This window comes from Perca flavescens, chromosome 23 (assembly GCF_004354835.1).
Source record: "Perca flavescens isolate YP-PL-M2 chromosome 23, PFLA_1.0, whole genome shotgun sequence".
Classification (NCBI taxonomy): domain Eukaryota; kingdom Metazoa; phylum Chordata; class Actinopteri; order Perciformes; family Percidae; genus Perca; species Perca flavescens.
The window spans coordinates 948,137-974,058 of NC_041353.1; the positions used below are offsets into that span (position 1 = coordinate 948,137).

Consider the following 25,922-nt stretch of genomic DNA (forward strand, 5'->3'; position numbering starts at 1 on the left):
ATTAAAGGATGGCGGGGGTGGGGGGGAATTGACACTTCTGAGGAAGCTGCATGTTACGGTGAGTGTTGATTGGCTGATACACATCTAGCATCTACCAAACAGATAGTGTTGTGGGCGGGAACTGAAGTGAGACTCAGTGGTGTGTGTTGATTGGCTGATACACATCTAACATCTACCAACCAGATAGTGTTGTGGGCAGGACATGAAGTGAGACTCAGTGGTGAGGTAAACGGGAGCAGAGGGAGAGACTCAGAGCTGTAGCTGAGACAAAGTAGAACACCTTTTATTTCATTAACTTTATAATAAAACACAGATACAGATCATCTGCAAACTACCAAATATGGACAGAGCCTTTCAGCTGCTGCTCCACGACGGTGGAAGCTGCTGCCTTCACATATCAGATGTGCTCCCTCCATTTCTGTTTTTATATCTGGGATAAAGACACATTATAACTAATATCTAATATCTCAATCTTTTCTCATCTTGTCTATCATTCTGGGTTTAGGAACTGCTACTTGTTGTTGGTGTTGGGATCTTTTTTGGGGCGTTTTGATATTTACATTTTAATGTTCTTTTATTCACCACTTTGGTCAGATTAATGTGTGTTTAAATGTGCTCTAGAAATCAACTTTACTTACTGAAAGTTAACATAAGAAACATTTTACAGACCGAGAGATATGTTGCTTATAATAATTAATCAGAAATCACAATCAAAACAAGTTTTATAGTTCATTAATAATGTTTATTAAACAGACGATAGATTATAGATATAGACCAAGATGTAATAACACATTTATAACACTGACAACACTGCAATATACAACTATTATAAATGGATTAAAGACAATTCATATTCCTTCATATATAATATATATCACGTAATCTTTAGATTTAAAATTAAACATCTGGAACGCACACACACACACACAAAGATACACAGACGCACATACACATAAAGGTAAAATTATTTGTAATAAAACTCTTAGGTGACAGTAATGTTAAAAAGTGAATTCACAACATGTTAAACAACTAAATAAATGTCCCCTAACAGAGCAGCACCCAAAAAAAAAAACTAATTCAATATATATACAATATAATATCATCTACATATATACACAACATACTAATACCGACAATAAGGGAACAGCTGAAGCCTTATTTTATATTATTATAATAATAATCATGGGGTATTTATTTATTTATTTCCCATCATTTCTGTTTGTTGTTTCTGTAATCTCTCTCTCTGTCTTTTGTGTTCTAGTTTAAATGTTTTCTCTGCATGAATGTGTCCCATCCCTTGTTTTAAAGCCAGTGTATACCAGGCTGTATTAAAGCCAGTGTATACCAGGCTGTATTAAAGCCAATGATGAAATGATCATATATACATATTAAGTGTGTGTGTGAGGTGAAAGCTGAGCTCCTCTCCGTGTCCTCAGGTTAACAGCGACTACAGCAGCACAGAGCATCAGCAGCAGGACACTGAGCACTGAGCATCGCACTTTGAAGAAGGTGGAGTAAATGCCAAAGGGCTCCATGTACACTAACACAGTTCTCTCTGTTGACTCACACTGAAAATCATCATCAATAACTGCACACCAGTACTCCCCTGCGTCTCCCACTGAGATATTAGAGATAACCAGGCTCCCATTATAGTACCAGCTCACTCTGCTCATTCTCTGATCAGACTCTACACTAAAGATTCTTCCCTCTGTTCGGTGAGATTTGATAAACCAAACATGCCCTCTACCCTCTCTCCAATCTCTGCATATGAGAGTGACTTCTTCTCCCTCTGAGAACAGCTCTACAGCAGGGGGGACAAATTTGGGGCACACCAACAAATAATTTTGTTGCTGTCTGATAGAGGCTTCACAGGAGTACAGACCTGAGTGTTTTAACTTTAGAGATGAAAACACCAGCGACTAGTTTTGGTCTACTGAAGGAACAGTCTGGTTGTGTAGGTCTAGGTGAGTGATGTAGTCTTTGTTGGTATTAAACTTCCCCCAACGTGGGGGCTGTTCATCGGTGGAGTCAGTGATGGTGCACGGCAACACAGCGCTCTCTCCCACTGAGCCGTAGACTATTTCATACGGTACCAACCGTACTGTGTAACTGCTATCACACTGCTGTTGGTTCATCACCAGACATCTGTACCGTGTAAAGTCTGTTGCTGTGATGTTGGAAACACGAAGAGCTGATGTGTTTGTCACCACTTGGTATCTTCCTCTAACATTGTCCATCACTGATGTCGTCTTGTCCCCAAAAACTCTGCTCCATGTTTCTTGTTCATATCTAGAGTCCAGTTTGAGCCACTTGATATCCAGATTATCAGCTGCTTTCTCACATGGCAGGTCCGCTGTTTCTCCAAGTCTCGCGGAGATATTGTTCTGTCTCTGATCTCTTGAAACAGAACAAACAGTAATAGTGAAGTTGTTGTCATGCGTCACGTTGCCCTCAGTCCAACACTCCTCTCGGTACCGGCCGGAGTCTGAATGGGTCAGGCGGCGGATGGTGTAAGAAGAAGTTTCCACCGAGTTGACGAGTCGTCTTTTCAAGCGTTTGGGTACTGAGGGGTTGTTGGACCAGAGGTCAGAGGTGTTCCACAGGACAAGCTTCTCCTCACCAACACATTTGGAGATCAGGCAGGAGGTGGTGTTCTCGGGGAGGATGAAGGTGTAATTGGTCCTTTCCCGTAGGATGAAGATCAGTTCTTGAGCGTGGATGTTGTTGATGAGAGCAAACAGCAGGAAGGAGAGCTCTGTGACTGCAGCCATTCTGCTCCGAGGTCGACAAACTCTGACACCACTCAGCTCATATACGCTCTACACCTCTAACCCTCATCAGCTGCTGCTCTTTATCTGTTACAGACATCACTTCTTTATCTCATCAGAGGAGGAGAGGGGTGTGTGTATGTGTGTGTGTGGGTATGTCTGTGTGTGTGTCTGTGTGTGGATGTGTGTGTGTGTGTGTGTGTGTGTGTGTGTGTGTGTGTGTGTGTGGGTATGTCTATGTGTGTGGATGTGTGTGTGTGTGTGTGTGTGTGTGTGTGTGTGTGTATGTGTGTGTGTGTGTCTGTGTGTGTGTGTGTGTGTGTGTGTGTGTCTGTGTGTGTGGGTGTGTGTGGGTGTGTGTTTAACCAGTAACATGTCTCTGTCAGGTAAATGCAGTAGTACAATGTTTTCCTCTGAAGTAGAAGTACACAGTAAGTCAGTACTATACAGTGGGGGTAGCATATTCCAGGTTTTTACAACTGTTTACACACTAAATCTATACATTTAGGCCTAACATGACTTTAGAAACCTCTGTGTTTCTGTGTGTGTTTCTGTGTGTGTGTGTGTGTGTGTGTGTGTGTGTGTGTGTGTGTGTGTGTGTGTGTGTGTGTGTGTGTGTGTGTGTGTGTTTGTGTCTGAGTATGTGCTTGTGTGTGAAATGATATCCCATCATCTCCTTCAAGGCCGTCAGATCACCATGCCAACCGTTATCAGCAGCTGCTCTTTTTCTGTTTTTGTCAAACATGACTTCTTTATCTCATCATCAGAGGAAACTTTGCAGCATCAGCTCTCTATCCAGTAATCAATGTCCTCTACACCAGTCTAAAACCACACAGGCTGACGGCTCTGCATACATAGACACACACAGAAACAGACACTCACACACACACACACACACACACACACACACACACACACACACACACACACACACACACACACACACACACACACACACACACACACACACACACACACACACAGACACACACACACACACACACACACACACACACACACACACACACACACACACACACACACACACACACACACACACACACACACACACACACACACACACACACATCCACACACAGACACACACAGACACACACAGAAACAGACACACACACACACACACACACACACACACACATACAAACACAGGGACACACACACAGAAACAGACAGAAACAGACACTCACACACACACACACACACACACACACACACACACACACAACACACACACACACACATCCACACACACACACACAGACACACACAGAAACATACACTCACACACACACACATACACACAAAAACACACACACACACACACACACACACACACATACACACACACACACACACACACACACATACAAACACAGGGACACACACACAGAAACAGACACTCACACACACACACACACACACACACACACACACACACACACACACACATACACACACACACACACACATACACACACACATACAAACACAGGGACACACACTCAGAAACAGACAGAAACAGACATTCTCACACACACACACACACACACACACAAACACACACACACACAAGGCGCACACACACACACACACACACAGACACACACACACAGAAACAGACACACACACATACACACAGACACACACACACACAGAAACAGACACACACACACAGACACACACACACTCAGTCCTACAAACACACACACACACACACCTGCATGCAGATACACACACACACACACACACACACAGAAACAGACACACACACACACACACACACACACACACACACACACACACACACACACACACACACACACCTGCATGCAGATACACACACACACACACACACACACACAGAAACAGACACACACATTCACACACACACACACACACACACACACACACACACATACACACACACATACAAACACAGGGACACACACACAGAAACAGACAGAAACAGACACTCTCACACACACACATACACACACAAACACACACACACACACAGTCAGTCACACAAACACACACACACACACAGACACACACACACACACACACACCTGCATGCAGATACACACACACACACAGAAACAGACACACACACACACACACACACACACACACACACACACACACACACACACACACACAGAAACAGACAGAGACACACACAGAAATAATCTGCAGCTTCTTTCATCCCAATTTTCCATCTCTCAGTCAGAAACGTGTGATTGAACTCAAACTGAACACGGCCGACTGGTTTTCTCCCAGAATGCACTGGGAGCAGCTTTAGGAGCAGTCTCCTTGGTTACGTCTCAGGCTGTTATATCAGGGAGATTATTTATAGATGGAGGCTCCCCGTCGTCCATTCATTAAAGACTAATAATACTCTAATAGTCTCTGATAGTAATATGATACTGATGCTGCTGGGGGGTTAGAACTGAACTGATCGGGTGTGTGGGACACAAAAGTGTCAAAAACATCTGAAAAAGTGACAAAAAACGAATATACATATATACGAATATATATACATAATGTCTTCACTTGATTTTTATATATATATATATATATATACACATACATACACACACACACACACACACACACACACACACACACAGCCATCACAACTCTAAACATTCAATTACAGAGATAGGACTTCATCATGCTGAGTGATCATCTTGCCTGATTTGAACTGAATTTGCACTTTTCAAGTACTGTCATCTTTTAAAAAGAAAAAGATTTTTTGGTGTGAGAGTACAGCGTGAGTAAGTGTATGAATGTATACTAGTATGTACTAGAATCTCCTGTCCCACAATGGTTTGTGTGTATGAATGTATACTTCTATGCACCGGAAGGAGAAGCACTAAATGTTGTTGTGACAATGTTTTACAATGTTTTAAAATCATATATATATATATATATATACATTTTCTTCTCTTTTTCAGACACTTGTCCATTTTTTGATACTTTTGTCTATTTTGACATTTTTGTCTATTTTCTTTCCACAGCTTTGTCTCTTTTTCAGACATTTTTGTCCATTTGTTGACACATTTGTCTCTTTTTTTCAGACATTTTTTGTCTTTTCTTCAGACATTTTTGTCATTTTTTTGACACTTATAGCTCTTTTTCCAACATATTTGTCTCTTTTTCGACATTTTTGTCAAATTTTTGACACTTTTGCCTATTTTTCCAACGTTTCCCTCTCTCCTTTCAAGCTTTTTGCCGTTAATGACAGCGTTTAAATGACTTCCTGCTCAGCAGGGGGCGGTAGACTCCTAACAGCAACTGCAAGCTGCCATTATTCAAGAGAAGAAGAAGAAAAAGAAGAAGGCGCGCGGGCTGTTTGTAACTGCTACATAACATTAGCGGAGAGCTGTCATTTGTTTTCACCGCGGTGAGTACTTTACGTGTCTTTTCTCCTAAAGCAGCTTTATAACTTCACGTCAACGTCAGTTTAACATGATTAGGGACTAGTTTAATGAGAGTCGGCTCATATAACGGGTAGGTTTTCGTCTTATTTCAGCCCAGCGGGTCGCAGTGTTTCTGTTTGTTTTGAAAAGGACATCCGGGCCGGATTAGGTTCACAAATCTGTCATTTGTGGCCTAATTTGAGTTTTTTAGGTTAAATTCCGTCTGACAGAAAACTAATTAAGATGGTGAACTAATCGATCTGATATTCTGATGTATTCGGCTCATGATTTAATTTCTCACAGTGTTTATGTTTTACACAATCCGGAATGTTGTGACGTTAACGTTCAACCCGTGAACGGCGCTAATATTATGAGAAACAACCTGAGATCATCATCATCATCATCATCAACGTTTTTATTCCAGACTCAAGGTCCATTCAAAAGACACAGACATGACATACAACATACCTTAAAAACAAATAAAAACATATACAAAGAAATAATTATTGTTATTGGTGGTAAAAAGTCACACATTTAGACCTTTAAACACATTGCATCTCAGCTATAGGTAACGTAAGTACGTTATTTAGTCTTTTTAATCAAATATGACATTAGTAGCTTTCGCTTAAAATGTCAGATTTTTAAATGGAGTTTGGCATAAACAGCAGTGGAAGAAGTATTCAGATTACTGCAGTAAAATTACTAATACCACAACGTAACAATACTTTGTTACACTAAAAGTCCTGCATGGAAAATGTTACTTAAGTATATGTCTGTAAGTATCATCAGGAAAATGTAGTTAAAGTATTAAAAGTAAAGAAAAATCCTCACATTTTAGAAACTGGAAACGAAAAACGCTAAAAAAAAAAGAGATAAAAAAGGGTCAACAGCATCAAATGTTACTGCACAATTAATCGTCTCAGAAATAATTAGTTTCTTTTCTTTTGAAAAATTTAAACATATTTATTTATGTTTTTCAAACCAATAAATTTTTGAATGAATTCCAGGATACACATGACCCAGATAATGTAATACACAGGCTATGAAGTAAACAATGCCTCTTTATTATCGTAAACCATTGTAATTTGTGCGCACACACACACCCACACACACTGTGATGTCGTTGGGTTCCTGACTGTGATATTGTTGATATTGTGCAGGATCGGAGTGCGTCTGGTTCCCGGCGCGACCGCCATGGAGTCCACAGAGAGCCGATTCCCTCACCTGCTGCAGCCAATCAGAGAGCTCACCAAGAACTGGGAGATCGACGTGGCGTCCGAGTTAAACGACTACTTAGACGAGGTAAACTCTTAGTTATCGTGTCAGAAAATCAACCGTAAGATTGATAATAAGATGTTCTGATTAGAAACAGAATTCAACATCTATCTATCTATCTATCTATCTATCTATCTGTGGACATATCTGTGTAATGATCAGCCATTGGTCAGGATGTTAACACCGTGTGTGTGTGTGTGTGTGTGTGTGTGTGTGTGTGTGTGTGTGTGTGTGTGTGTGTGTGTGTGTGTGTGTGTGTGTGTGTGTGTGTGTGTGTGTGTGTGTGTGTGTGTGTGTGTGTAGCTGGATGACATGTGCATCACGTTCGACGGAGGGAAAACCAGACTCAACTTTGCAGAAGCAGCGCTGCTGATCCAGGGCTCGGCCTGCATCTACAGCAAGAAGGTCTCACACTGGACCACACTACCCCACGAGAGAGTGTGTGTGTGTGTGTGTGTGTGTGTGTGTGTGTGTGTGTGTGTGTGTGTGTGTGTGTGTGTGTGTGTGTGTGTGTGTGTGTGTGTGTGTGTGTGTGTGTGTGTGTGTAATGGTGAACTGATGAAGAGGTGTGTGTGTGTAATGGTGAACTGATGAAGAGGTGTGTGTGTGTGTGTGTGTAATGGTGAACTGATTAAGAGGTGTGTGTGTGATGGTGAACTGATGAAGAGGTGTGTGTGTGTGAGATGGTGAACTGATGAAGAGGTGTGTGTGTGTGTAATTGTGAACTGATGAAGAGGTGTGTGTGTGTGTAATGGTGAACTGATTAAGAGGTGTGTGTGTGATGGTGAACTGATGAAGAGGTGTGTGTGTGTGTGTGAGATGGTGAACTGATGAAGAGTGTGTGTGTGTGTGTGTGTGTGTGTGTGTGTGTGTGTGTGTGTGTGTGTGTGTGTGATGGTTTCCTGATGAAGACGTGTGTGTGTGTTTCAGGTAGAGCTCCTGCACAGCCTGGTTTACCAGACCCTGGACTACATCAACGACCGGAACAAGAAGTAAGACTCTGCCCAATGTTTGACAGGAACATGTGTCAGCTGATCCTGTTTGTGTCAGCTGATCCTGTTTGTGTCAGCTGATCCTGTTTGTGTCAGCTGATCCTGTGTGTCCAGTGTGTGTTTGTGTCAGCTGATCCTGTTTGTGTCAGCTGATCCTGTGTGTTTGTCAGCTGATCCTGTGTGTCCTGTGTGTGTTTGTGTCAGCTGATCCCGTTTGCGTCAGCTGATCCTGTGTGTTTGCGTCAGCTGATCCTGTGTTTGCGTCAGCTGATCCTGTGTGTGTTTATGTCTGCTGATCCTGTGTGTTTGTGTCAGCTGATCCTGTTTGTGTTTGCGTCAGCTGATCCTGTTTGTGTTTGCGTCAGCTGATCTGTGTGTTTGTGTCAGCTGATCTTGTGTGTTTGTGTCAGCTGATCCTGTTTGTGTCAGCTGATCGTGTGTGTTTATGTCTGCTGATCCTGTGTGTTTGTGTCAGCTGATCCTGTTTGTGTTTGCGTCAGCTGATCCTGTATGTGTTTGTGTCAGCTGATCCTGTGTGTTTGCGTCAGCTGATCCTGTGTGTGTTTGTCTGCTGATCCTGTGTGTGTTTGTGTCAGCTGGTCTGATTTGTTTTTTTCAGCTGATCCTGTGTGTGTTTATGTCAGCTGATCCGGTGTGTGTGTGTCAGCTGATCCTGTTTGTGTTTGCGTCAGCTGATCCTGTTTGTGTTTGCGTCAGCTGATCCTGTTTGTTTGCGTCAGCTGATCCTGTTTGTGTCAGCTGATCTGTGTGTTTGTGTCAGCTGATCCGGTTTGTGTCAGCTGATCTGTGTGTTTGTGTCAGCTGATCTTGTTTGTTTGTGTCAGCTGATCCGGTTTGTGTCAGCCGATCCTGTGTGTTTGTGTCAGCTGGTCGTATGTGTTTGTGTCAGCTGGTCGTATGTGTTTGTGTCAGCTGATCCTGTGTGTGTTTGTGTCAGCTGATCCTGTGTGTTTTTGTCAGCTGATTCTGTGTGTGTTTGTCATCTGATCCTGTATGTGTTTGTCATCTGATCCTGTATGTGTTTGTCATCTGATCCTGTGTGTGTTTGTGTCAGCTGATCCTGTGTGTTTGTGTCAGCTTGTCTTATGTGTTTGTGTCAGCTGATCCTGTGTGTTTTTGTCAGCTGATCCTGTTTGTTTGCGTCAGCTGATCCTGTTTGTGTTTGTGTCAGCTGATCTGTGTGTTTGTGTCAGCTGATCTTGTGTGTTTGCGTCAGGTGATCCTGTTTGTGTTTGTCTGCTTATCCTGTGTGTTTATGTCAGCTGATCCTGTGTGTGTTTGTGTCAGCTGATCCTGTGTGTGTTTGTGTCAGCTGGTTGTATGTGTTTGTGTCAGCTGGTTGTATGTGTTTGTGTCAGCTGATCCTGTGTGTGTTTGTGTCAACTGATCCTGTGTGTGTTTGTGTCAACTGATCCTGTGTGTGTTTGTGTCAGCTGATCCTGTGTGTTTTTGTGTCAGCTGATCCTGTGTCTTTGCTCCTGACAGAGGAAACAAACAGACGGCGGCAGCTAAGGGTGCCGCAGACTCAGCGGTGAGCGACCACGACGGCGATGATGATGAGGCTGAGGTGAGAAACAGCTGTGTGTGTGTGTGTGTGTCTCTGTTTTTATGTCTGTGTATTAGGGCTGTGCTCGATTAAAGAAATTGTTAGTCCCCTAACACTCATTCAATCGTATCGACTAATTGATTAGTTGATTTAATCGACAGATCTGTAAATCTGAGTTTCTCCACTAAGAGTCCTGTTAAAGCACCACTTTAATTCTTGTGTTTACCAGAGATGTGCTCGTACCTTTCTTGAAAATAAGTCATTCAGCATGAAAATAGCATCAGACATGACTAATGGACTAAAGAGATCTAAGTTGACTAAGACCAAAACCACCGATTAGTCGACTAATCCACTAAGAGGGAGCAGCCCTGCTCTCTGTATTTCACACAGCTAGTTAGTTAGTTGTCAACCATTAAATTAATCTTCTTTCATTCTCTGCATTTCTTTCCTTCCTTCCCTCTTTCCATCTTTCCTTATTTACTCTTCCTTTACTATCCTTCCCCTTTTCTTTCCATCCTTGCATCCTGTCTTTCATCCTTCCTTCCTTCCTTCCTTCCTTCCTTCCTTCTTTCCTTCCTTCTTTCTCTCCTTACATACTTACTTTAAACTTAGAAAGATTCACGGATTAGTCATCAACTATTACTTTGATCTCCAACTCTTCTGTTAATCAGTTTGAGTCATTTTTTATGAATGAAACCGGCAAACTGTCAGTGTGTTAAATGTGAATATTGTTCTAGTGTCTTCTCTCCTCTGGGACAGGACACTGAATATCTTTGAGTTTTTGGGTAACGTAGGATATCACTGAGCCTAACTGTCTCCTTCAGTTCTCTCCGCTGGACATCGACGCCTCCGAGAACTCGCCGAAGGCCGACTCTGACACGGTCAGTATCTGTGTCTAACCCTGAATACAGACAGTGTATTTGTAGTTTATAGTGAATCAGACAGTGTCTTTGTAGTTTATTGTGAATACAGACCGTGTATTTGTAGTTTATAGTGAATCAGACAGTGTATTTGTAGTTTATTGTGAATACAGACCGTGTATTTGTAGTTTATTGTGAATACAGACCGTGTATTTGTAGTTTATTGTGAATACAGACAGTGTATTTGTAGTTTATTGTGAATACAGACCGTGTATTTGTAGTTTATTGTGAATACAGACCGTGTATTTGTAGTTTATAGTGAATCAGACAGTGTATTTGTAGTTTATAGTGAATCAGACAGTGTATTTGTAGTTTATTGTGAATACAGACCGTGTATTTGTAGTTTATAGTGAATCAGACAGTGTATTTGTAGTTTATTGTGAATACAGACCGTGTATTTGTAGTTTATTGTAAATACAGTGTATTTTTGGTTTATAGTGAGTCAGTGTATTTGTCGTTTATTGTGAGTCACAGTGTATTTGTAGTTTATTGTGAATACAGACAGTGTATTTGTAGTTTATAGTGAGTCAGACAGTGTATTTGTAGTTTATAGTGAGTCAGACAGTGTATTTGTAGTTTATAGTGAGTCAGACAGTGTATTTGTAGTTTATAGTGAATCAGACAGTGTATTTGTAGTTTATAGTGAATCAGAAGGGGTATTTGTAGTTTATAGTGAATACAGACAGTGTATTTGTAGTTTATTTTGAACACAGACAGTGTGTTTGTAGTTTATAGTGAGTCAGACAGTGTATTTGTGGTTTATTGTGAATCAAACAGTGTATTTGTAGTTTATTGTGAAGTGTAACTGTGTATGTGTAGTTTATAGTGAAGTTTAACTGTGTATGTGTAGTTTATAGTGAAGTTTAACTGTGTATGTGTAGTTTATAGTGAAGTTTAACTGTGTATGTGTAGTTTATAGTGAAGTTTAACTGTGTATGTGTAGTGTATAGTGAAGTTTAACTGTGTAGTGTATAGTGAAGTGTAACTGTGATCTGTTTGATTCTCAGACTGTGAGCGTTGCTCCTCTTCCTCCTGAGGCTCTGATTCCTACGGAAACCTTCGAGAAGCAGAAACTCCCTCTCATCAGGTCAGGGTGTAATATTTACATCGATCAGGTCAGTGTGTAATATTTACATCGTCTGACATCACAGCTGTAATATTTGGGTTCCTGTACAGACTATGTTCTACGTGGACATAAATAACGGGTCGAATAGTCCGATAATCAACAATATCCTACAGGGTTCAACATTAAGGTTATTGTTGAGGTGTGTCTGTCTGTCTGTGTGTCTTTCTGTGTCTGTGTGTGTGTCTTTCTGTGTGTGTTTGTCCCTGTATGTGTGTGTTTATGTCTGTGTGTGTGTGTTTATGTGTCTGTGTCTGTCTCTGTGTCTGTCTCTCTGTATGTGTGTGTTTATGTCTGTATGTGTGTGTTTATGTGTCTGTGTCTGTCTCTGTGTCTGTCTCTCTGTATGTGTGTGTTTATGTCTGTGTGTGTGTGTGTGTGTGTGTTTATGTGTCTGTGTCTGTCTCTCTGTATGTGTGTGTTTATGTCTGTATGTGTGTGTTTATGTGTCTGTGTCTGTCTCTCTGTATGTGTGTGTTTATGTCTGTATGTGTGTGTTTATGTGTCTGTGTCTGTCTCTCTGTATGTGTGTGTTTATGTCTTTGTGTGTGTCCCTCAGTGTAACGGGGGACGTCCCGTGCAGTCAGAAGGACTTCAGGATCAACCTGTTCATCCCGGGAGACGAGGACCTGATCCTGCTCGTGTCTGGATCTGCTGGTTCCATGTTGGACCACGATCTGCATCCTGCAGACTCTCTGTACAGACCTCCCCCCCGAGGTAACACGCAGTCCCAGGTTCTCTAACGTAGCACTCAGAGGTCTGCATCAGATTCTTATTTAATAAGGTCCGAGGTCCAGAATGATTGCCGATTTAAAATAAAAACAAGCAACACATTAAACAACTCTCTTATAACTTTTAAGCAACTTACACTGAAGTTGAATAATTAGTTTTTCTGCTTAACTTTATCACAGATACCCAACTGTACCTTTTCTTTCGGTAGCCTACTTTCTCTCTGTAATAACTAGAGCTGTTCCCTCTTAGTGGATTAGTCGACTAATCGGTGGTTTTGGTCTTAGTCAGCTTAGATCTCTTTAGTCCATTAGTCATGTCTGATGCTGTTTTCATGCTGAATGACTTATTTCCAAGAAACGTACGAGCACATCTCTGGTAAACACAAGAATTAAAGTGGTGCTTTAACACGACTCTTTGTGGAGAAACTCAGATTTACAGATCTGTCGATTAAATCAACTAATTGATTAGTCGGTACGATTGAATGAGTGTTAGTCGACTAAGAATTTCTTCAATGGAGCACAGCCCTAGTAATAACAAAAACATTTTTTAGTTGTAAAATGATTCATCATCTCACACTTTGTCATTTATTCTAGGGCTGTCAAACGATTCATTCTTTTAATTGCAATTAATTGCATGTTTTATCACATGAATAAAATTGTATTATTTTGCATTTTAGAACAGTTTTTAAGTAAATATTAACAATGCAAAGAAATTCTTACCAGTGTATCTTGATTGGTAAATCAAATGAATGCAAAGAAAGTGACTTTATGAGCTTGACTTTAAGATTTGTAATTGTTATTTATTTACTGTAAACAAAAGAAAAATATGTGAATCTGTCATTATTCAGAACATTTTACACAAAAAAAAAAACCGTCCCTACAACCTCTGTTACACCGCTGCTGTACGTTCAGCGACACCGACCGATTTATTGATCGTTAGAAAATGGATTTAGAAAAGAAAACATTACACTTTCATAAGGTTTTGAATTCATAGCACGAGGTCCGGATGCAGTCCTTGTTCTGGACTTTGAAAAAAGCTGCTTTACACCGTTAATAATCCCCAGTAAAGGCTTCTAAGGCCGGTTACACCCTGGCTGCGTGGCGTGGCAGCTGCGTGGTGTTTTCTACGTCTTTCCCCACCAGAAAGGTGTCTGACGCGGCGCTGCTGCTGCTGCGAGCCTTGTCTGGACACATGCATGTTTCCCATAAACATAAATATATTCTGATCTGATTACAGCAAAGACAACGTCGGCAGTATTGACGTCAAAATAGGCTCCAGAAGGAAATGGACATATTAGAAAATCTAATAATTTTTTAAATTACATTTATATATCTGCATTCATATCAAAACATCATGTCATTTATTAATATGTATTTGTGTCTAAATGACATATAATCATCTTTTCATATTCTATTTTGTCTGGAAACTCTTCCAACACGCTGGCGTGTCGCGTGAAGAATAGGCGTCGGTTCTTCTTCTAGCTGCAGCGTGTTTTCGGCGAGGCTTGAGACGCGCCTGAGATAACTAACCTGTTACCATGGGAGCCACGCCACGCAGCCACTGTGTGACTGGCCTAAGGGCGCGTTCAGACCCATTCTCTGCGGGGTTGTGCAGAAATTAGCCTACTTAACTAACTTAATAAACGTTGATATTCCAGCTGTCTGTGATGTAGCATCATGTAGCCCTCCGGTCTGAAATGTTTTCCTCTGGCTCCAGATGCTGCAGCTCCAGATGTTGCAGACGACTTCCTTCCTTTAGAGGAGAACAACATGGAGCTGGACCAGAACCCAGAGGAACATGTGGACCGACACCAGGAGCTGGACCAGAACCCAGAGGAATACGTGGACCGACACCAGGTCTTGTGGAAATGGACTTCTTTAGTTTTTTGCCTCACTTTTGCACTATTTAGAATATTATTTGATATATTGGTACTTATTGCACCGTGAGTCTGTGTTGATTCCTCTGTCTGTCTGACTCCTATTTAGAGAGTTGACCGTAAAGTTGACATGTTGTTGTTGTGTGTAAACTGTCTCTCTCTGTCCTCATGTTGTTGTGTGTAAACTGTCTCTCTGTCTTCATGTTGTTGTGTGTAAACTGTCTCTCTGTCTGTCTCTCTGTCCTCATGTTGTTGTTGTGTAAACTGTCTCTCTGTCTTCATGTTGTTGTGTGTAAACTGTCTCTCTGTCTGTCTCTCTGTCCTCATGTTGTTGTTGTGTGTAAACTGTCTCTCTGCCTGTCTCTCTGTCAGACTCCCAGTGAAGGCCGGATGATCCGAGAGAGACGGCAGGTCCAAGACGACAGAGTGGCGAGGACGGAGACACCACCGCCACCGGTATTCTCAAAACATGACCCATTCATTCTTATAACATCACACATTCATTCTCAAAACATCACACATTCATTCTCAAAACATCACACATTCATTCTTATAACATCACACATTCATTCTTATAGCATCACACATTCATTCTCATAACATCACACATTCATTCTCATAACATCACACATTCATTCTTATAGCATCACACATTCATTCTCATAGCATCACACATTCATTCTCATAGCATCACACATTCATTCTTATGAAATCACACATTCATTCTCATAACATCACACATTCATTCTTATAGCATCACACATTCATTCTTATAAAATCACACATTCATTTTCATAACATCACACATTCATTCTTATAACATCACACATTCATTCTTATAACATCACACATTCATTCTTATAAAATCACACATTCATTTTCATAACATCACACATTCATTCTCATAACATCACACATTCATTCTTATAACATCACACATTCATTTTCATAACATCACACATTCATTATCATAACATCACACATTCATTCTCATAACATCACACATTCATTCTCATAACATCACACATTCATTCTCATAACATCACACATTCATTCTTATATTACAAGTTATTGTTTACTGTAAGGTCCTTGCACTTTGAGTCTGAGTCTGATTCATTCGTCTGTTGAAACAAAACTAAATGTGATGCTGCTGTCTGTCTGCCTGCCTGTCTGTCTGTCTATCTTCTCTGTCTGCCTGTCTCTCTCTCCCATCACTAGATTGTTGCTCTTTTTCTGTCTGCGTCTCATCTTCCACTCTTCCATTTTAGTCTTGAAATATTCCATCTTTATTCTCGTGTGTTGCAGGTGGACGTGTGGGCGTTGCACGATGCGTACGCTGTCTTCGGGGAGGACAAACCTTTTAAATCAGGTCAGCTGTGTGTGTGTGTGTGTGTGTGTGTGTGTGTGTGTGTGTGTGTGTGTGTGTGTGTGTGTGTGTGTGTGTGTGTGTTGTGTGTGTGTGTGTGTGTGTGCATAAGTTTATGAACCCATGCTAAAGTTGACTTAAAAAAAGAATTAAAAAATAATCTTGAACTATAAATGATAAATAAAATGAACTGAATGCCTTAATTTAAAAAAATAGGAAAAATCCATCCACACCAACTTTCTTTGTGAATTAATAATGTATCGTAAATAAATAAATGTTCTTCCTTAAAATACAGGGGGCATAAGTCAGTCCACCCCTATGTTAGATTCCCATAGAGGCAGATTGTTATTTTGAAAGGCCAGTTATTTCATGTATCCAGGATACTATGCATCCTGATAAAGTTCCCTTGGGCCCCCCCATCATCACATACCCTTCGCCATACCCCAGTGTGATGTTGTATATCAAAATGCATTTAACTCAGACCTTGTTCCACTCAACACAGTATATAATAGACTTTGCAGATGTCCTTATCTCACTCATCACTGTATAATGCACTTAATTGGTCATCTCTAAGTAGTAGAAGAAACACGCACTGGCTTCAACTTATATTTAAATGTATTTATTTCAATTATCCTCCTTATTTAAAACAGTATCTTGTACCTTATGCATCAAACTATGAGGTTCGGCACTCTACTCAACTTTACTTCTCTGTCCCGCGAGTTAAAGCTGACAGCGGTGTGTTTTCTCTCTATCAACTGACAGCGGTGTGTTTTCTCGCTATCAGCTGACAGCGGTGTGTTTTCTCTCTATCAGCTGACAGCGGTGTGTTTTCTCTCTATCAGCTGACAGCGGTGTGTTTTCTCTCTATCAGCTGACAGCGGTGTGTTTTCTCTCTATCAGCTGACAGCGGTGTGTTTTCTCTCTATCAGCTGACAGCGGTGTGTTTCCTCCGTAGGAAAATGCTACAAGGTTCCTGACGGTCTGGACGACGGCGGGAAGAGGAAGAGGAAACGCCCGGCAGCCCTGCAGGACTTCAGGAGCTGGTTCAGAGGAATCTGTGAGAAACATGTTCCATTCAGGGGTCTTACAACAAGTCTTAGAGATTCAGGGTCCTTACAACAAGTCTTAGAGATTCAGGGTCTTACAATAAGTCTTAGAGATTCAGGGTCTTACAATAAGTCTTAGAGATTCAGGGGTCTTACAATAAGTCTTAGAGATTCAGGGGTCTTACAATAAGTCTTAGAGATTCAGGGTCCTTACAACAAGTCTTAGAGTTTCAGGGTCCTTACAACAAGTCTTAGTTGCAGGGTCCTTACAACAAGTCTTATAGATTCAGGGTCCTTACAACAAGCCTTAGAGATTCAGGGTCCTTACAACAAGCCTTAGAGATTCAGGGTCCTTTCAACAAGTCTTAGAGATTCAGGGTCTTACAACAAGTCTTAGAGATTCAGGGTCCTTACAACAAGTCTTAGAGATTCAGGGTCTTACAATAAGTCTTAGAGATTCAGGGTCTTACAATAAGTCTTAGAGATTCAGGGGTCTTACAATAAGTCTTAGAGATTCAGGGGTCTTACAATAAGTCTTAGAGATTCAGGGTCCTTACAACAAGTCTTAGAGTTTCAGGGTCCTTACAACAAGTCTTAGTTGCAGGGTCCTTACAACAAGTCTTATAGATTCAGGGTCCTTACAACAAGCCTTAGAGATTCAGGGTCCTTACAACAAGCCTTAGAGATTCAGGGTCCTTTCAACAAGTCTTAGAGATTCAGGGTCCTTACAACAAGTCTTAGAGATTCAGGGTCCTTACAACAAGTCTTAGAGATTCAGGGTCCTTATAATAAGTCTTAGAGATTCAGGGTCCTTACAACAAGTCTTAGAGATTCAGGGTCCTTACAACAAGTCTTAGAGTTTCAGGGTCCTTACAACAAGCCTTAGAGATTCAGGGTCCTTACAACAAGCCTTAGAGATTCAGGGTCTTACAACAAGTCTTAGAGATTCAGGGTCTTACAACAAGTCTTAGAGATTGAGGGTCTTACAACAAGTCTTAGAGATTCAGGGTCTTACAACAAGTCTTAGAAATTCAGGGTCCTTACAACAAGTCTTAGAGATTCAGGGTCCTTACAACAAGTCTTAGAGATTCAGGGTCCTTACAACAAGTCTTAGAGATTCAGGGTCCTTACAACAAGCCTTAGAGATTCAGGGTCCTTACAACAAGCCTTAGAGATTCAGGGTCTTACAACAAGTCTTAGAGATTCAGGGTCCTTACAACAAGTCTTAGAGATTCAGGGTCCTTACAACAAGCCTTAGAGATTCAGGGTCCTTACAACAAGCCTTAGAGATTCAGGGTCCTTACAACAAGTCTTAGAGATTCAGGGTCCTTACAACAAGTCTTAGAGATTCAGGGTCCTTACAACAAGTCTTAGAGATTCAGGGTCCTTACAACAAGTCTTAGAGATTCAGGGTCCTTACAACAAGTCTTAGAGATTCAGGGTCTTACAACAAGTCTTAGAAATTCAGGGTCCTTACAACAAGTCTTAGAGATTCAGGGTCCTTACAACAAGTCTTAGAGATTCAGGATCCTTACAACAAGCCTTAGAGATTCAGGGTCCTTACAACAAGCCTTAGAGATTCAGGGTCCTTACAACAAGTCTTAGAGATTCAGGGTCTTACAACAAGTCTTAGAGATTCAGGGTCTTACAACAAGTCTTAGAGATTTAGGGTCCTTACAACAAGACTTAGAGATTCAGGGTCCTTACAACAAGTCTTAGAGATCCAGGGTCTTACAACAAGTCTTAGAGATTCAGGGTCTTACAACAAGTCTTAGAAATTCAGGGTCCTTACAACAAGTCTTAGAGATTCAGGGTCTTACAATAAGTCTTAGAGATTCAGGGGTCTTACAATAAGTCTTAGAGATTCAGGGGTCTTACAATAAGTCTTAGAGATTCAGGGTCCTTACAACAAGTCTTATAGATTCAGGGTTCTTACAACAAGCCTTAGAGATTCAGGGTCCTTACAACAAGTCTTAGAGATTCAGGGTCCTTACAACAAGTAAGAGTTTTAAATATTAAGTCTTGTGTCCTAGGTCCTACATAATGTTAAACAGGTCTTTGTTTGCCTACGTCTATGTAAAGATATCTCTAATGCTCATTGACATGTTCTTTATTCCATGGAGTTGTAGTTCTTTCTTTTGTAGTCCAAATATGATCAATCCTAATCTTCCTAAAGGTCTGATAGTCCCAGACCCGTCCTGGTAGAGCCTGGTAGAGCCTGGTAGAGCCTGGTAGAGCCTGGTAGAGCCTGGTAGAGTCTGGTAGAGCCTGGTAGAGTCTGGTAGAGCAGCTGCTCTACGCTGTGAATGGAACTAAATGATTTCATGTTTGTGTTTCAGTTAATCCTCCAGAGCAGAAACTCAAAAATGGACCCAAGTTCACAGGTAACACGTCTTAAAGGAACCTCTTCTCGGTCTCCCTGACAGCCAGATGTTCATATTAGCTTAGCTTAGCATGAAGCCTGACTGTGTCCAGCTGATTAACATGTTGTATCTTTTTCAGACCTGAACTACATTTATTTGAGCACAATGAAAGACAAACTGAAGACTAGAAAGAGGATCTACAGGAGAGCGGTAGGGTGTGTGTGTTTAGGTGTGTGTGTAGGTGTAGGAGTGTGTGTTTAGGTGCGTGTTTAGGTGTGTGTGTGTGTTTGTTTAGGTGGGGGTGTGTGTGTGTGTGTGTGTGTTTAGGTGTGTGTGTGTGTGTGTGTGTGTGTGTCTGTGTGTGTGTGTGTGTGTCTAGGTGGGTGTGTGTGTGTGTGAGTCTCTGATGTCTCTGATGTCTGTCAGGGCGTGCTGGTCTCTGATGAAGAACTGAGGAAGACCTTCCTGCAGCTGGAGGAGGCGGGGCCTCAGCAGCAGGGGGAGGAGCCTGAGGACGGATTCAGACACCCCGACCTGCTGGGTAAGGAAACGCTCCTCACTTCCTGTCTCCTAGAGGGGCGTGGCCTCGTTTAAAGTGTAGTGATGTATGGTCTTAGGGCAACAATTAGTGTCCCCAGACACATTCCAGACTCCCAGGCATCTTTTCTGAGAGAGAGAGAGACACAGAGACAGAGACATGGAGAGAGTCTGTCTTCTTTGCTTGTCAGTGATGAGAAACCGATAACTGGTAGTAGCGAGAACATTAAATTAATGCCGGGAGACGATGCCTGCCATCATGTAACATGACTGATATTATATAGCTAGAGTTGGTTACTCGCAACAACATTTGAGACACGGCTAGTGAAGTGATCCCGACTGGTCCTGGCTAACGGTGGCTAACGGTGGCTAACGGTGGCTAACGGTGGCTAATATGGCGAGAGATCTAGTTTGGTGATTAATTAAAGTTGAAACTCTTTCACAGGCGGCGACGACGCGTCAGACAACGAACACGAAGCGTTTCCCGACGACCTTCCAGCCGAGTTCAACGGAGGAGCGGACGCCATTTCCCCGGGTACAGATCAGACACACACACACACACACACACACACACACACACACAGGAACACACACACACACACACACACAGGAACACACACACACACAGGAACACACACAGGAACACACACATACACACAGGAACACACACACACAGGAACACACACACACACACAGGAACACACACACTCGCAGGAACACACACACACGCACAGGAACACACACACTCGCAGGAACACACACGCACAGGAACACACACACAGGAGAACACACACACACACATCCGCAGGAACACACACAGGAAAACACACACACGGGAACACACACACACACACAGGAACACACACACACAGGAACACACACACACACACACACAGGAACACACACACACGGGAACACACACACACACAGGAACACACACACAGGAACACACACACACACACACACAGGAGAACACACACACACAAAGGACACACACACACACACACACACACACAGGAACACACACACACGGGAACACAGGAACACACATACACACACACACACACAGGAGAACACACACACAAAGGAACACACACACACAGGAAAACACACATACGGGAACACACACACACACAGGAACACACACACACACAGGAACACACACACACAGGAACACACACACACACACACAGGAAAACACACACATACGGGAACACACACACACACAGGAACACACACACACAGGAACACACACACACAGGAACACACACACACAGGAGAACACACACACACACAGGAACACACACACACACACACACAGGAAAACACACACATACGGGACACACACACACACACAGGAACACACACACACAGGAACACACACACGCATACACACACACACACATACAAACACACAGGAAAACACTCAGAATACAGATGATTAACCTGTGTGTGTGTGTGTGTGTGTATGTATATATATATATATATATATATATATATATATATATATATATATATATATATATATATATATATTTGTGTGTGTATTTATACACATATATATTGTGTGGATGTTTTGTGTGTTGCAGGCGCGCTGAGAGACGAGCTGAGTTATGAAGATCTGGTGAAGCTGCGCGTGGTCAGTCCTCATTACGTCTCCTCTAATCTCTGTCTCTGATCTTTAATCTCTGATCTCTGTCTCTGATCTTTAATCTCTGATCTCTGACCTCTAATCTATGTCTCTGATCTTTAATCTCTGATCTCTAATCTTCAATCTCTGATCTCTGTCTCTGATCTTTAATCTCTGACCTCTAATCTCCGATCTCTGTCTCTGATCTTTAATCTCTGATCTCTAATCTTTAATCTCTGATCTCTGTCTCTGATCTTTAATCTCTGACCTCTAATCTTTGATCTCTGATCTCTGTCTCTGATCTTTAATCTCTGATCTCTGATCTCTGTCTCTGATCTTTAATCTCTGATCTCTGATCTCTGTCTCTGATCTTTAATCTCTGTTCTCTGACCTCTAATCTCTGACCTCTAATCTCTGATCTCTGATCTCTGTCTCTGATCTTTAATCTCTGATCTCTGATCTCTGTCTCTGATCTTTAATCTCTGTTCTCTGACCTCTAATCTGTCTCTGACCTCTGATCTCTAATTTCTGTCTCTGTCTGTGATCTCTAATCTCTGATCTCTGATCTGACTCAACATCTTCTAGTTCTGGATGAATGGATTAGTTGTTTGGTCTCTAAAATGGTGAAAAAATGTTGAAGATTTTAATTAAAAAAAATCAATAAATAGTAACGATAAGAAAGAGATAAAAACAGTAAATAGAGAAGAATAAAAACAATCCACAGGGGTGTGTGTGTGTGTGTGTGTGTGTGTGTGTGTGTGTGTGTGTGTGTGTGTGTGTGTGTGTGTGTGTGTGTGTGTGTGTGTGTGTGTGTGTGTGTGTGTGATGTGATTGGTTCAGGATATTAACCCGCTGTGTGTGTGTGCGATGTGATTGGTTCAGGATATTAACCCGCTGTGTGTGTGTGTGCGATGTGATTGGTTCAGGAGCAGCTGGTGAAGAACTGCCGCGGCTACACCCAGGAAACGGCGCTGTCTCGCCGCGTCAAAGACTGGGAGGACATGGTCCGGCCGGAGCTGCTGCTGCAGGTAATCACACTCTGACATCACTTCCTGTCTGCTGCTGCTGCAGGTAAAACACCTGAGGGGTCTTTGGTGCCGTCTCTGCCCGATGTGAGTCGAGTGCCGATGTGAGTTGCGCATGCGTCACTTTGTGACAAGTAGCCTACTAGATGCTAACGGCTTTTTGAGCTAACGTTAGCAATCAGACAATCAGAGATAGCTATAATGTTACGGTGAAATGATTTCCATCTCCTGTTATTGTACGTAAAGATAAAGTTTATTATTTTATGGATTTCACAAATTCCAGCAAGACACTATATGCCGTAAACCGTTTAAATCTGAGCACGCTCGACTCACATCTGGCAGTGACACACACACACACACACACACACACACACACACACACACACACACACACACACACACACACACACACACACACACACAACCTGGACCTCATTGTCTCTTACTGTAACTGTACTATGGAGCTTCCATTGTGTCCTAAATAAAGTCATTATTAACAATATTATTATTATTATTATTACTACTAACAGCCAAATTCAAATTGATTTCTGTTAAATAAATTGTGTCTGTCTGTGTTCTCGTGTTCGATCCTGTGTGTGTGTGTGTCTGTGTGTCTGTGTGTCTGTGTGTTCGTCCTGTGTGTGTCTCTGTGTGTGTGTGTGTCTGTGTGTGTGTCTGTGTGTTCGTTCCTGTGTGTGTGTGTGTGTGTCTGTGTGTGTTCCTGTGTGTGTGTGTGTGTCTGTGTGTCTGTGTGTTCGTTCCTGTGTGTGTGTCTCTGTGTGTGTGTGTGTCTGTGTGTGTGTCTGTGTGTTCGTTCCTGTGTGTGTGTGTGTGTGTCTGTGTGTTCGTTCCTGTGTGTGTGTGTGTGTGTGTGTGTGTGTGTCTGTGTGTCTGTGTGTTCGTTCCTGTGTGTGTGTCTCTGTGTGTGTGTGTGTGTCTGTGTGTCTGTGTGTTCGTTCCTGTGTGTGTGTGTGTGTGTCTGTGTGTTCGTTCCTGTGTGTGTGTGTGTGTGTGTGTGTGTGTGTGTCTGTGTGTTCGTTCCTGTGTGTGTGTCTGTCTGTGTGTGTTCTCGTGTTCAATCTTGTGTGTGTGTCTGTGTGTCTGTGTTCTCGTGTTCGATCCTGTGTGTGTGTGTGTGTGTGTGTACCCGTTTTACTATATTCGTGGGGTCCAAAAACCGGGGACTACAGTATACTTGTGGGGTCTGCACAGCCTCGTGGGGACCAAAATGCTGGTCCCCACGAGTTTAAAGGGCTGTTTGAGGGTTAAGACTTGGTTTTAGGAGTAGGGTTAGAATTAGGTTATGGTTAAGGTGAGGGTAAGGGTTAAGGTTAGGCATTTAGTTGTGATGGTTAAGGTTAGGGTAAGGGGCTAGGGAATGCATTATGTCAATGACAAGTCCCCACAAAGATAGTAATACAGGCGTGTGTGTGTGTGTGTGTGTGTGTGTGTTGATGATGTCACTCAGGTCACATGCTTTCACTGTAGGCGGACCGATCATGTTCCCTGTCTTGTAGTCTGCTCTCCTAGCTGTTCACACTCTGACATCACTTCCTGTGTGTGTGTTTGGGCTTCTCAGGAGCAGCGCTCCGTGTTTGATATCCACGACTACGGCGACAGGATCGTCGGAGCGCTCGGCGCCGTCGGCCAGCGCAGATCTTTCGCCGCCGTCGTCGCCGGTCTCGACAACTTCGAAGCCTGCAAATATCTGCTAGCTTCACTGCAGCTGGTAAATATATACACACACACACTCAGACACACACACACACACACACACACAGACTGACAAACTCAGATTATTATTCTAAGTGTCTGACAACATTATGGGATGTATCCCTACAGAGATAGACCTTTTAGTTAAAGAGTAAGATCCTTTTAGTTTAACATGAAACAGCCCCGAAGTCACCATCACCAAACTACACCAGACTCCATGTAAATAATCAGGACTTTTATCATCGTAAAACACAATTTATTCAAAGTGGACAGAAACTAAATAAAACTATCAAAAGACGTCTTGGTTCATCTTTCCACTGTTCCAACAATCACCACTCTGGTTTGGTTGAAATAAACCCTTAATTTACCCATTTACATGTGGAGATATGCTGGCTCTATACACGCTAAAAGTCCTGATTATTTACATGGAGTCTGGTGGTTGTTGTTTTTTAACCTATAATGGCTCTAATACACTTAAGCAGCAGACCAGAGAAATGTGTATAGTATATACTGTGTAAAGACAGCGGTGTGTTTCTGGCGTCTCTCAGGCCAACGACTACACGGTGGAGGTGGACAGCGTGGCCGGGCTGGAGGACAGCGTGGACTCGATGGGACTGACGCTGCTCAGCACTCACAGAGCCAGCGACAGATTCAAAGATCTCAACACCTGAACCTTTGTGAGTTTGTCACACTGAGAGTCGCACAAATGTGCCACGAGTTTCTGCTCCGGTGTCGGGTAACATCCAAGGCATCTGAGGGGACGTTTGGACCCCCTCTGTCTTTTAAATAAGGACATTTCTGACTGTCTCTACTTTCATCTGAACTCCTGATTCAGCCAATAACTGAGTCATTATCTGTCGGTCTGTCTGTGTCTCCCTCTCTCTGTCTGTCTCTCTCTGTCTGTCTCTCTCTGTCTGTCTCTCTCTTTCTCTCTCTCTGTCTGTGTGAAGATAAAATTAGGAATTATGCTGTTAAGTATTTTGTCCGCCAACAATTTTTAACAAAACTCTTCTTGTACGCTCATTAAAAAAAAACAAAAAAATTGAATATATGGAAAAAATAAATGATAAATTAAATGTTTGTATTTTGTCTGAATGATGTGTCAACCCTCAGGTACACGCTAACATCGTCTTTTCCTAAACCAAACAAGTATGTTGGTATACAGAGGCAAAGTCCCGCCCCTTCCTGTGTGTAAGTCCCGCCCCATCCTGTGTCCCCCACAGACTATATTTGAGTGACAGACATCAGGTGTGTAATTCATGGCTCAAATCAGAACATTATTAGTCTCTCCTCGTTCTCTACCGGACACATTTATACATGCCTGGCCCTAGACTTCTGGGGGCCCTAAGCAGGATTTGATTTGGGGGGACTCTACACACTGTTACATGTTGCCACTGCACTTGGCACTAAACCAACTTGTGTATTGTAAATATTAGTTTAAGCACTCATAATGTACAAATACACATTTAAAGACTAATGTGAGACCTATTAGCACCAACACTATCTTTAAATAGACCGGCTCTGTTATGACCTCTATTTTGGGGCA

At 42.1% G+C, this 25,922-nt stretch overlaps 2 protein-coding genes across 4 annotated transcripts in view; one reads left to right on the top strand and one right to left on the bottom strand.

Moving 5' to 3' along the window:
* Nucleotides 1–25,922, bottom strand: part of LOC114550445 (NLR family CARD domain-containing protein 3-like) — a 689,968-nt gene that overhangs the window by 128,599 nt on the left and 535,447 nt on the right. The gene's annotated exons all lie outside the window — the stretch shown is intronic.
* ncaph2 (non-SMC condensin II complex, subunit H2) lies at nucleotides 1,443–25,456 on the top strand. 3 transcript variants are annotated; one of them, XM_028571232.1, is made up of 21 exons: nucleotides 1,443–1,509; nucleotides 6,063–6,195; nucleotides 7,372–7,513; nucleotides 7,790–7,891; nucleotides 8,417–8,478; nucleotides 9,985–10,066; nucleotides 10,870–10,926; nucleotides 11,973–12,052; nucleotides 12,648–12,805; nucleotides 14,537–14,676; nucleotides 15,069–15,152; nucleotides 16,002–16,065; nucleotides 17,018–17,119; nucleotides 19,448–19,492; nucleotides 19,611–19,681; nucleotides 19,898–20,012; nucleotides 20,454–20,543; nucleotides 21,598–21,647; nucleotides 22,565–22,666; nucleotides 24,243–24,392; nucleotides 24,925–25,456. In XM_028571232.1, the coding sequence occupies exons 3-21, from the start codon at nucleotides 7,406–7,408 to the stop codon at nucleotides 25,045–25,047; spliced, it is 1,785 nt and encodes a 594-aa protein (XP_028427033.1). In that variant the 5' UTR covers nucleotides 1,443–1,509; nucleotides 6,063–6,195; nucleotides 7,372–7,405; the 3' UTR covers nucleotides 25,048–25,456. The 3 variants fall into 3 exon arrangements, with proteins under 3 accessions (XP_028427033.1, XP_028427034.1, XP_028427032.1); XM_028571233.1 differs by having other exon boundaries at nucleotides 1,491–1,509; nucleotides 6,060–6,195; XM_028571231.1 differs by lacking the exon at nucleotides 1,443–1,509 and having other exon boundaries at nucleotides 6,017–6,195.

Coding starts and splice junctions, on each gene's coding strand:
- ncaph2 (XM_028571231.1), top strand. CDS start 6,044: ATGACTTCCTGCTCAGCAGGGGGCGGTAGACTCCTAACAGCAACTGCA. Junction 16,066..17,017: donor GGACAAACCTTTTAAATCAG/GTCAGCTGTGTG, acceptor TTTCCTCCGTAG/GAAAATGCTACAAGGTTCCT. Junction 22,667..24,242: donor GGCCGGAGCTGCTGCTGCAG/GTAATCACACTC, acceptor TGGGCTTCTCAG/GAGCAGCGCTCCGTGTTTGA.